Source organism: Folsomia candida, unplaced genomic scaffold (assembly GCF_002217175.1).
Source record: "Folsomia candida strain VU population unplaced genomic scaffold, ASM221717v1 Fcan01_Sc007, whole genome shotgun sequence".
NCBI lineage: Eukaryota > Metazoa > Arthropoda > Collembola > Entomobryomorpha > Isotomidae > Folsomia > Folsomia candida.
Window position 1 is genome coordinate 2,431,111 of NW_019091199.1, and position 11,572 is coordinate 2,442,682.

The following is an 11,572-nucleotide window of genomic DNA, read 5'->3' on the forward strand; positions in this document are numbered from 1 at the left end:
TGTCTCAATTTTTTACGTATCTAGAAGCTCCAGCTAGAATCCAGGAGCTAATACAATTTCTTGGTAGCTTTGCATATTGCATGCACACATTTAGTATCCGAGTTACATATGCAGAAAACAGGTTCTAACAATAAAAAAGTACAAAGCCATCGTCATGTCATGTAAGTTAGTCTCAAATGTTACGTATCTCACGAAATACTGATAAAAACGTTGTCGGGCGTCTTGTTATTGCAAAGACCTGCTCGTCAATATTGAGAAGAAAACTCCCACTAGACAAGGAAAACTGTTCACAAATATTCGCAAAATTGGATATTTTCATCACGGAATATTTGGCACCATTTCATATGAAATATATGTATTATCCAGCGTATAAAAACTGCTGAAATCATATATACGTACACATGTACGCCGATTTGCAATTTTTCTGTATGACTCAAGTCCGACGACATTGATTAATACAACATAAGTAATGAGTGACGCATATAATACATAAACATTTTACAAGTAAATATTTCTCTGTATTTTTATCCACAACATTTTAACAAACAACAACAAATGGAGCGAGAAGGACGTAGTAACAAGTATGCATAAAAAATTGTCAAAATTCTGTTGATCACTTTAGAGAAATATTTAATATGGAGACATCATCATACGGCTTGTCAGTTTTAGGGTTCGTCTTAACTAAAGATATATTTTGAACGGTTTCCATTCCTCGCACTACTCTTCCAAATACGGTATGTTTCCCATCCAGCCAAGGCTATTGACAATGATTAATTATTAGAACATTTGAATAAATGATCTAAACTACTATAAAATCATAAAAGCGCATCATACCGTGGGTATTACAGTTATAAAGAACTGACTCCCATTCGTGTTTGGGCCAGCATTGGCCATGCTAAAGAAAACAATAAAGTAGGATAAACAATGCAATTAGATTAAATCGATAAAAATAAAACCCAACCTAAGAGTGTACGGTCGATCATGCTTCAACGAAGAATGGAATTCGTCCTCGAATTCACCACCCCAAATGGATTCTCCACCAGTTCCGACTCCTATAGCATGCATAAGTGAGGGAATCAGATAAATTTGTCCGTACGGTCAAGGAAACTGTACATTTCATTAATCAGAATCGATCAGAAACAATGTTTACCTGTGGGATCTCCTGTTTGTACCATAAATCCTTTGATCACTCGGTGAAAAATGTGACCGTTGAAGTAACCATTCTTAGCGTGCATGCAAAAGTTCTCCACAGATTTAGGAGCTTCTTTCCCAAACAATCGTATCGTAATGTCACCTTTGGTGGTATGCATAACAGCAGACTCGTAAATTTTCTGTCCAACTGTAATCAATTATAAAAACCTTTAATAATAAATAACTTTGATCGATGAAGGAACAATGTAAACAAACTTACATGAATCATCCGTAGCCGAAATAATTTCTTCTTTGCTTGGCTTCTCGTTGAATACGTCCCTATCAGAGCTTTCGTTCATTTTCCCAAAGTCGCGCGTCGTAAACATGTAAAACCGATTCTTTTTGTAACTTGTGCAGAACAGCGTCGGGTCGGAACTCACATTATCCAGAGTTGGATTATCTGCAGCTTCTAATTCAACACTTGTGGTACTAATGGGTTTTTTCACCTTTCCTTGAAATAAGCTTATGCCTAGGATCCTCAAATTTTCTGGCTTTCCCAAATATCTTGTAAACGTATTTGTGAATATGTTTACAATTTTAACCCCAAATATTGTTGGGTAAAGTAAAAAATTGCTAGTTTCGTCAAACGCCATCGTAGAAAACTTTAGAAAGTCTGACTTTTCTAATTCCTTTTCCATGGCCATTCGCCTGCCAAAATCCATAGTGGGTAAAAGCTGATCACTCTGTTGCATCATTTGGATGCTGTGCATGCTCTCGTCAATTACTAGCTTCCTTCGTGCACGAAGAAAATCAAATAAGTAAATCTGAAACAAATATACAAATTTACTAAAATTGACAATAAAGAATAAAGTGACAAATTTAATATAGTCAGATACCTTTCGATTGCTTGTTAGTGTTGCAAAGAGTTTTCCACTGGGGCTCAAACAGGCCGTGTGAAATTTTACTTTATCTTTGACAAAGTCGAATAAGTTGGTGTCAAGTTTGGACTCAAATTTAAGGTTTTTTGGGAACTGAAAATCCGATTTGTAACCAGTCCAATATTCTACCATTCCGGAGGTATCAAACGAAATCACACAATCAAATATAGGATTATATCTAATGACCGACACTGGACTTCGATGAATTGTGTCCAAAACTTTTAGTGGTTCATTGCCGTCTTGTCGTCCATCGTAGATGTAAACTTTTCCAGAGTCTTCGTCAGATCTAACGAATGTAGCACAATAATGTAATTGAAATTGAAATTATCCTGATTCTTTGCAAATAAACTTACACCGCAAGAGCCGGGAGAGCATCTCCAGAATGATGAATCCATTCGCAAGTCAAAGGAGTATAGTCAGACTTCATCATATTAATCATATCTAAATTAAATGACAAATTGAATACAACAATGTGAATTTACCTATATAATAGTAACATCAGGTACCAAAGCTAGGTCAACATTAAATACATATTTACCAAAATTAACAACATCAAATACTTTGATGGATTTATCGTTCGACACGGAACACAAGAGCGTCCCAACATGGTTCGTGCTGAGACATTGGATGTTTCCGAGATGACAGCGAAAGTGTTTTACAAATTCGATCCCTTCATCCTGTTTCTTCCAAAATTTGACGTGACCATCAACACTCCCTGTGACTACAAAGTCGGTGCTGCACAAAATATTGAATGATTTGCAACAATATAATATTGTTTCATTTAACATTCCTAAAATTGTGTTATATTTATTTCTTTTACTTGGTCACCACAATATGGGAAACGACATCACGGTGCATATAACTTTTTTCGTAATACTCAGCATCTGGTAAATTCGTCAAGTAAAGTTCCTCGTGCCGTAAAACTGAAATTACGAATTACAAACACAAATTATTGCAACTAATTTCTAGACGATATATCCAAATTCATAAACACAAAATTAATGCTTAGCATGTCGCTATACTTATTACAGCTTATCGATCACAGTTCGTGTTGACTCAATTAACCAAATAAATATAAATTAATTGAAATTACCTTTTTTAGGTGGAATTTTAGAAACTTGAGAGTCAGAGTTGTTCGAACTATCGGTTACCGGCATTGGACCAATAACTTCATCGTCGTCATCGTCGTCGTCGTCTAATGGCCGCTTCTTCCCTCGTTTATCTTCCTCACCACTCGACATTTCAAGTAAATTCTTAAAATATGAAATAAAGCAACACTCCAATAAAAATATTTGTAGTTTTATTTTGTTCAGAGAAGCGACTACAATGAAATTATGCCGAAGTTCCCACGAACGAAAAGGTGTCTCATTCAGCCCTAAAAGCAGTCTCATTTTTCTCACTCACAAGCGAATGACTCTCAAGTTCAATCAGTTGAATGGAAAACTGCTATTTGAAACAGATTATTCTAATTTAGACAAAATAACTTTAAGGTAATAACTGAATAACTTAAAATAACTCATTATTGATGGATTCCTACAGATCATAAATACAAGATTTCTCAAAATATTAAGCATTCTTAAGAAGGGACTAAACTAAACTTCGTCTCATTCTGCCTCAAATAGACGTATCTCTCTTCTTTCTTGGTTAGTATTTGGCTAGGGTTGGTTTTTTACAACTTGGGTCAATGGCAACCAACTCCTTCAAAGCTTTATTGTTCTATCAAATTCTAAGTTGTGTTTGTAATGGACGTTTAATTTCTTTTGCATTGAATCATAATGCTGTTTTGTCCTGCAACTGTTCATTTTCAATTTCGTAACTTGGTTTTGCTCGCAGTGTCCCTACCCTTGTTTGGCTTCCTGTTTGCCATTCTGTGGTCAATATTAACAGCATGGGAAAGTTCAACCCACACGCATTGCCATGTGAGAGGCAAACCAGAATTTGTCATCAATATTTGCACAAATAATTGTGGACAATGAAATGACCAATTGTTCTCAGGTTGCAAACATCCTTCCATCAGTTTCAGCAGCGCTGGGCAATTCTTTACAGGAGAACGTGTGGCAATGGTGCGTTGGTCTTCATGTCATTCCAAGATGTCTCATGATCTGGATGTATCACAAGTATCTCAGCCAGATCATCCACCAAACACTTTGGTTGATTGTGGGACTATGCGGATTGTTGCAGAGTTTGGAAAATTTTGGATTGTTGGGGCTAACTTTTGCGGGATCCGATGACAATTACGGTAATCAATAGATATCCATCTCCTATATATACATAATATGCGTTAATTGAATATTGAGTACATGCATGACCTGTTTTTTTTCCTTCAGAAATGCACCGAAATTTCTTCATTTTATTTATTTTATGTGCGGAAGCCTACTCAATCATTTTGGTAGTTTTGCTACAAGCCTATCGCAAATTGCCTGCAACACCGTTGGAAGAAAAGAGCCTTTTTGTAAAACGTGTTCTGATTATTTGTAATGTTTTCTCCCTTTTGTGCGCCATGTACACTTTCGCCAGACATAACTCATTGTGTGAACCCGGAGGTAGTACACTTTTATGCACATAATTACATTTTATGCATTGATTATCCAATCGTAACCAGATAACCAGCCAAATTTTGATGTTTGCAGTTTATTCACTTTTCGCTTTATTCGAATATATTGTAATCCTCACCAACATGGGCTTTCACATGACTGCATATTGGGACTTTCGTCACGCAATAATCACCACTGGTAAGCAGCAAGTGCTATATTTGACTAAGCAAAGCAAGAATGTATACCTTCGAAATATACTAATTTTGTGAATTGTGTGTAGACCATTGTCAAATGAGGTTGAAGAGTCATATGTACTCATGTGTTGATATTGTGTGACATATGTATGTGTTCAGTTTATTCCTGTTTATTGTATTAAAATTTGTCCAACAATTAACAAAGTAAATACGTCTATATTTATCCGGCCATTAAATAGTTTAATAAACTGTTATAATAACTTGCATTGAAATTAAACTACACAAAGGTGACTAGGAAACTTCGAATTTGGAATGGTTTAAAGGTCACATTGAACTTTCCTCCGGGCACTGGAACTTCTTCGCCCCCTTCGTCTTCCAGTCCATTGGACTCGAAAACTTTGTCCACGGTGAACCCACTTAGCGAAATACTGAAAAGGAGACACATTTTTTGTGAAAATGTGAATCATTTGGACGAAAGAAGTTAATATAAATATGTGCTGTTTTTCAGCCTACTCTGTTTTTGCGTAACCACCATAGGCCTCATACAAGCGTATGCAAATGGTATCCGTCGTCGAGTCAGTAGCATTCGAAACTTTGACAGCTTCAACCACCACGGCTGGGTTACTAGTCGTCACGAAGCTTGCGGGTATACTATTACAGACAGTTATTAAGAGTTTAGGGTTTTAATCGGATGCTTTACTCGAAAAAAGTACGGCACCCTTAATTATTTTTATTATGTCCTTACGTGTCTTGGGACATGTTTGTGGGAATCAGGGGAACGTTATTCGAACCATGGACGTTCAATTCATATGCCTTTTGAATAACTCCAGCGTTTTGGAACGACCCTGTTGCATAATATTAATTAATACATTTCTATATTTCCAGTTATGTTTCTTAATCAGTTGGAGAATTTGACGTGTGATTTAGTTTTTTTCCGACCTTTGTGTGGCATGACGGCATAGTAAATGTAGTGCTTATGCATGTCACAGTTGGCATCTGGATTTTTTGGTGATTTCAAAAGTGAAAGCTGAACGTGATTATCCCTGACATGCCACCCATATTTTGAATCAGTGATCACAGTGACTCCCTTATCGGCCTGGGAAATATCCATCCACCTGCGTGGTACATTACAAATCATAATTATTTTTATTATTGACAATCAATATATCAATACTGTAATGACTTACTTATGACCACACACTTCAAACTTGGCCATGTCCCAGCTAGTATTCATGTGCGTCGGACGACTAGCGTGGCCATATTGGATTTCAAAGCTAGCGTCTCTTGATAACACATCCATGGCAAATTCAGCCTTCAACATTTTGTGATCCTCTTTCCAGTCAACGATTGTGTAACTACAATAGATATGCACATTAATGAAAGTGCATTTGAAGTATAATTTTGAAGCAATTAGGTCATGTATTGAAGGAACGTACTATTCCACCATAGGGGAATCAGCTCGCATTATCGTATATCGCACGAAACTGCTTCCGTTTCCAAAGGTGGCTCCCCACTTGTAGCCACCCACAATATTTCCTTCAGCGAAAGTTGCTACTGGATGAGTTGTCACCAAGTTGGGGGGTTCTCGTCTAGTCTCCAAATGGTCTTCAAATTACAAGAACAAAAATGCCTCGATGTTAATAAGTAACATTTTGAAAATATTATTTGGAGAATTACTAAATCTTACAATCCATCACATCCCACGCATCCCAAAAGAGCGGAACGTCATCGTAGAAATATAGCATTCCTGGGCTGACACCGATTTCCAGATAGTCGTTGAAAGCGGGTAGTTTATTGTTCCCATCAAAAAATAGTCTCTCAACCGGGTGGCCATTTACAATATCAACTTCCAAAGTCAATTGACCATTGGTAAACGTTCCAAGATTTGGAGCAGACGCTAAATTGAAAGATCGTTGGTTGTGTGACTATACGTATGTATAATTCACCAATCTACAAATACATACATTGAAATGCGACAGGGACAGAAGTCACTTCATCAACAAAAAGGCTGTATCCTGAGGGGCGCATTGTAACAAGGGCTGCGTAGAAAGTATTGGGCACTCTAAATCTTCCTTCGCCTTGATTTTCGAATTCCTCGGTGGGGTCGAGTATTACCTCTTGAACATTGGGACCTACTACGGGTGCTACTGGCGGTTTCATGAATATGACCGATTTTGTTTGCCAGGGTAGACAATTGTACACTGCTCTGTTGTTACCAGCCAATCCCACAATACGAGCATTATACTGACTCCTTAGCTCCATTAAAGATGTGAAAAGCTTTTCATAATATTTCCAAGCATCTTGGGCGACAAACTCAATGCACGAGCCAGGCAGGACGTCATGGAATTGATTGAGGAGAAAGTCTTTCCAACACGCGTCCACCGTGGCCATATCACTAATTGTAAGAAGAAATGATCACTGATCATTATCAAAGTTTGGTACCTCATACATACATAGATTGTCAGAGGCATAAATTATGACTGATTTTATAGAAATCTTACGCGTTGATCAAAGCTTGGGAAACTAATCCTTTGGCGTAGGCCATTGCCATTTGATGTTCTACTTCTCTAAACAAAAACTCTCCTTTCCTGTTGTACCACTTAATTCTGGCCTGTCGTTCAAAACGAAAGGTATTATATTTACATGCACTTCAGATGTGTGCGTGCATATAAAAGAAAACTACTAAATATTTTACGAGGATGTACCTGGGACGTGTATGTGCCGTTGTGCAGTTCCAAATATAATTCCCCCACCCAGCGATAAAATTTATCAGATTCTTTCTCTAGTTCGTCAAAGAACTCGTTACTGTCGCTGAATTTAACCCTGTGCGTATCAAGAGCACATAGAGAAATAGACAATTGAAAAACAATCTTCTGAGTAATAAAATAAGGATATTATGACTGACTTTGGCATTCCATCCACATCTTGAACTCGCTTAATTCGTTCAATCATGGTCCTCGTTGGTCCACCTTTGCATTTCCAAAGAAAATTAAATCTAACAGTAAGTTGAAAGCCATAATAAAAATAATACCTCCCCCATCACCCCAACCGTACAAGAAAACGCCCGTATTTGACCGCCCCTTATCCAATGAATTGTTTCGAGAATTCAGAAATTCGTTTACACTAGAAAATGAAATTCGATCTACTAAATCCACTAATTATATTTTTCGTAATTAAGATTTACTCACGTGCAATTCATATTGTAACTGTCTCCTGGAGGAAAATGCACCATAACCTGCGTTCCATCAATACCTTCCCACCAGAAATTGTGATTTGGAAATTTATTAACCTACGAAGACAAACATTGCGTTAATTAGTTTTCGTCAATGCATGATTATAACTCGTGATGACCACCTTACCAGGGACCAAGACATTTTTTGAGTCAGAAATCGATTAATCTTGACGTGCTTCAGCATCTGCGGGATTTGTGCAGAATATCCAAAAGTGTCGGGTAACCAAAATTCTTTTGATAAAACTCCAAATTCCTTTTCAAAATACTTTTGCCCGTAGTAATATTGACGCATGAATGCTTCTCCACTTTAATTATTATATATTTTTGACAGTTAATAAATTCATATCCAATTATGTAATTTTCATGTATTACTTTGGAATGTTCCCGTCCTTCAAAATATTTAATATTTAAACGTTAGGACACATTAATGCGTACAAATTAATAGTAAAAAATGTACCATTTCAACCCATGTCCCTCCAACAGGGACAAATTGACCAGAAGTAATTTTGTTCTTGATTTTTAAAAACAAATCTGGATAATACTCCTGCACCCAAGCATATTGCTGGGCCTAAAAGAAGTTGATCTTAAGTTATTCACAAAAATTTTAAGGAAAAATCACATGCAATTCAAATATTTTATAAGTATACCGACGAGCACACAAATTTGTACTCTGGGTATTCTTCCATCAGACCAAGTTGTGCTGAAAATGACCGTGCACATTTCCTAATTGTTTCATCATAAGGCCATAACCAAGCTGAATCTATTTAATTTAATAATTTACACGCAAATAAATCTCCATGTAGTTGCATATAGTGCTATAAATTATGATAAGCATTTTTATATTAGATGTACCTATATGACAATGACCCATGGCATATAAAGTGTGAGCCTTCGTTCCTGTTCCTTCAGCGAAAAAGGCTGAGGCAAGTTCCCGTGCTTTACTGCAACAATTTTAATTACTATAAAATAATGAAATCTTAATCATTAGTCCAAATGTTCCCATCTTATGTTATGTATATTACGCCGCATTTCCTAAACTGAATTGGGTCACCATCTCATTAGCCACAAACATTGCTTGCTGAAACGTCACAATTGATGTGTAATATTTCTCTATAAAAGCACACTCTGAGGATTCATGTACTAATATTTTTTTAACTTACATATCCAATGTGATCTTCGGACATGTGTTCTGACATTCCATGCAATTGTTCAATGTCAATCAACAAGTTAAAGTTTTCTCTATTAAAAATGGCAATATCAACGGTGGAAAGAGTCCAGAATCTATTATCATCAGGGGGAGCTAAAGAAAACCGTCGACCGTGCACGATTTTAATGCATAAATAACATTATCATTTTCGACATGTATTCATTCCAAACTAACCAATACTCCCATCACCAGTCCGTCCAGCTCCAAACATAGTGTTGCAAGCCTATGATATATTGATATATAATGATATTATAAGCCAATAGTATATATCAAAGCCAATAGTTCAATATACTATATGCTATATAATATATATAGTATCAATATACCATCTCAATATAGTATTCAAGCAGAGGAAGATTCGCAGGATCGTATGATTTTGTAACAATATACTCTTCTCGATATCCGGGAGAAATACCCTGAAACAAGAATCGAAGCGTATACAAAATATCCAGGTAGACGACTGAATTGTCAAATTCACCTGCAAAACCACGAGATTGTTGCCTTGCTTTTCGTAAACACATGCTTCAGACCCCGACACAAACCGAAGATGAAGTTCCTTTGCAGTCCAGGAGGCTGGAGGTGCGTTGAAGGTCACCTGAATAAAATTGCTATGAAGTTTGCAGACAGGAAGAAGCTTAAAGCGTAAGGCTTCTTACATGGAACCAGTGCGTCGTCCATGTAGGACCTAATGTGTATGACAATAAGATATCAAAAAATGGGTCACATTTATTATTAATAATGCAAGAGTTTCATTATAATTTCTTGCTAAAATTTCCAGTTTTAAATACCAAACTGATCTCCAGTATTTACGGGGACATAACGAGCTTCAATGATATCTTGCTTGGTATACTCTGTCCAACTTCCGTGTGGTCCAGAAATCGGGAAATGTTCCAATACTACATAATCATTATGATAAAATGAAACAGGTGCATGGATAATTTCAATACAGCCACATAACACATTCGAAATGCGAGTTGATGTATTAAAAGTGTTGTACTCCACTAAAAAGTTATGCGTATGAATTTACCTGTGAATGGATGAGACTCTTTTTCATAAATCTTACTGGACAAATTGATGTCCTTAAATAAACTTCCTGAAGAATAAAATCCGGAAATACGCCCCATCGTCGTTTGTTTATTTTTGTGCATTGGGGCACGCACTTCGTTCAACGCCATTTTGACGATGGGATGATATTGTAGAAATGTTTATAGACAGAAATTAGCAAGAAAACAAATCAGTGATTTATGCACAAAAAATAAAACAAATTGTGCAAAACCAAATCGGCGCAACATCCGTCCACCATGAAATTTTTCAATGTACTGTGTCACTGAATGCTACACAATTGCAACTGTCATAATCACGAAACAAGTCCGCCCTGTTTTATGAACTTGCTTATCAATAAGTCAAGCATCGCATATTTAACAGCTAATTTACCCAGCTTAATCTTTGTTTTTTTAGTAAATTACACCAAAAGCGACAATAGTTTTGTGTTCTGGATATAAATAAATAGATAAGGCTGCTCTCTTTAGCAGTGTTCTTTCGTCCCACTCATGCTAATTGAGTAATTAAGAATTAAGCATTGCTGTGATGTAGCCGTTATACCAAATTTGATTAATTTTGTACACTTCCACTCCTAATGATATGATATCTGATTCTAAATTGACTGCAAGTTAATATTTTAGAATGAATAGCCCAATTTTTTAGCCCGAACCAGGGCTTATGTAATCGTCATGTCCGTCCGTCTGTCCGTCTGTCTTTCGATAACTCTCGAACGAGTTGACCGATTTGAACCAAATTTGGTACAGACATGTATCTGGGCTATGCAACGACCGAGTTCGAAGATGAGTTCGATCAGAAAAGTTTTGGACCCGTGGGGGTAATGGGAGTGGGTGGGGTATTACGCACCAAAATTTCAAAATTGTCGTAGAAAGCTGAAATTTGGCACAGAGGTTGCTAATGGCTCCTAATAGATAAAAATGAGTTCAAGTTGGAAAGATTTTCATCTTGACGGACCCTAGGGGGTGACCCATACTGATTTTTCAAAATCGTCATATCAAGTTGAAATTTGGTGGAGAGGTTGCTTATGGGTCCTAATGGAAGAATATGACATGAAATTGGTAAAATTTTTATCCAGAGCGACCCTATGGGGTGACCCATATAGATTTTTAGAAATTAACATAGAAAGCTGAAATTTGGACCAGAGATCCTTACTGCTTTCTCATGAAATAATATGAAGTTAAAAATGAACAAAAATTAACCAGAGGGGCTGTAGAGGCGACCCCCACTGGGAAGTAGTCTAAGACAATGGATAGTAAATATTTTTAGGATTTGGAGCC

The 11,572-nt window shown here is 36.7% G+C and overlaps 3 protein-coding genes across 4 annotated transcripts; 1 reads left to right on the top strand and 2 right to left on the bottom strand.

Annotated features, from left to right (window-relative positions):
• Nucleotides 1-496: 496 nt before the first annotated feature.
• LOC110851835 (peptidylprolyl isomerase domain and WD repeat-containing protein 1) lies at nucleotides 497-3,408 on the bottom strand. Its single transcript, XM_022099748.2, has 10 exons — nucleotides 3,163-3,408; nucleotides 2,890-2,992; nucleotides 2,608-2,804; nucleotides 2,423-2,510; nucleotides 2,028-2,355; nucleotides 1,412-1,955; nucleotides 1,151-1,339; nucleotides 962-1,052; nucleotides 835-895; nucleotides 497-757 (listed from the first exon to the last, which is right to left on the bottom strand). Exons 1-10 carry the CDS (start codon nucleotides 3,308-3,310, stop codon nucleotides 614-616), a joined length of 1,893 nt encoding a protein of 630 aa, XP_021955440.1. The 5' UTR covers nucleotides 3,311-3,408; the 3' UTR covers nucleotides 497-613.
• Nucleotides 3,409-3,782: 374 nt separating this feature from the next.
• On the top strand, nucleotides 3,783-5,074 carry LOC110852106 (post-GPI attachment to proteins factor 2). 2 transcript variants are annotated; one of them, XM_022100086.2, is made up of 5 exons: nucleotides 3,783-3,988; nucleotides 4,065-4,308; nucleotides 4,397-4,612; nucleotides 4,700-4,801; nucleotides 4,884-5,074. In XM_022100086.2, exons 1-5 carry the CDS (start codon nucleotides 3,845-3,847, stop codon nucleotides 4,937-4,939), a joined length of 762 nt encoding a protein of 253 aa, XP_021955778.1. In that variant the 5' UTR covers nucleotides 3,783-3,844; the 3' UTR covers nucleotides 4,940-5,074. The 2 variants fall into 2 exon arrangements, with proteins under 2 accessions (XP_021955778.1, XP_035709470.1); XM_035853577.1 differs by having other exon boundaries at nucleotides 4,700-5,074.
• Nucleotides 4,932-10,591, bottom strand: LOC110852442 (alpha-mannosidase 2C1). The gene is made up of 26 exons (XM_022100511.2): nucleotides 10,264-10,591; nucleotides 10,025-10,132; nucleotides 9,893-9,921; nucleotides 9,715-9,831; nucleotides 9,563-9,652; nucleotides 9,411-9,459; nucleotides 9,190-9,329; nucleotides 9,052-9,107; nucleotides 8,882-8,970; nucleotides 8,677-8,789; nucleotides 8,487-8,597; nucleotides 8,402-8,418; nucleotides 8,157-8,334; nucleotides 7,986-8,086; nucleotides 7,829-7,920; nucleotides 7,703-7,766; nucleotides 7,503-7,620; nucleotides 7,299-7,408; nucleotides 6,762-7,192; nucleotides 6,485-6,694; nucleotides 6,234-6,402; nucleotides 5,985-6,152; nucleotides 5,737-5,912; nucleotides 5,543-5,642; nucleotides 5,311-5,448; nucleotides 4,932-5,225 (listed from the first exon to the last, which is right to left on the bottom strand). Exons 1-26 carry the CDS (start codon nucleotides 10,409-10,411, stop codon nucleotides 5,075-5,077), a joined length of 3,273 nt encoding a protein of 1,090 aa, XP_021956203.1. The 5' UTR covers nucleotides 10,412-10,591; the 3' UTR covers nucleotides 4,932-5,074.
• Nucleotides 10,592-11,572: the final 981 nt, after the last annotated feature.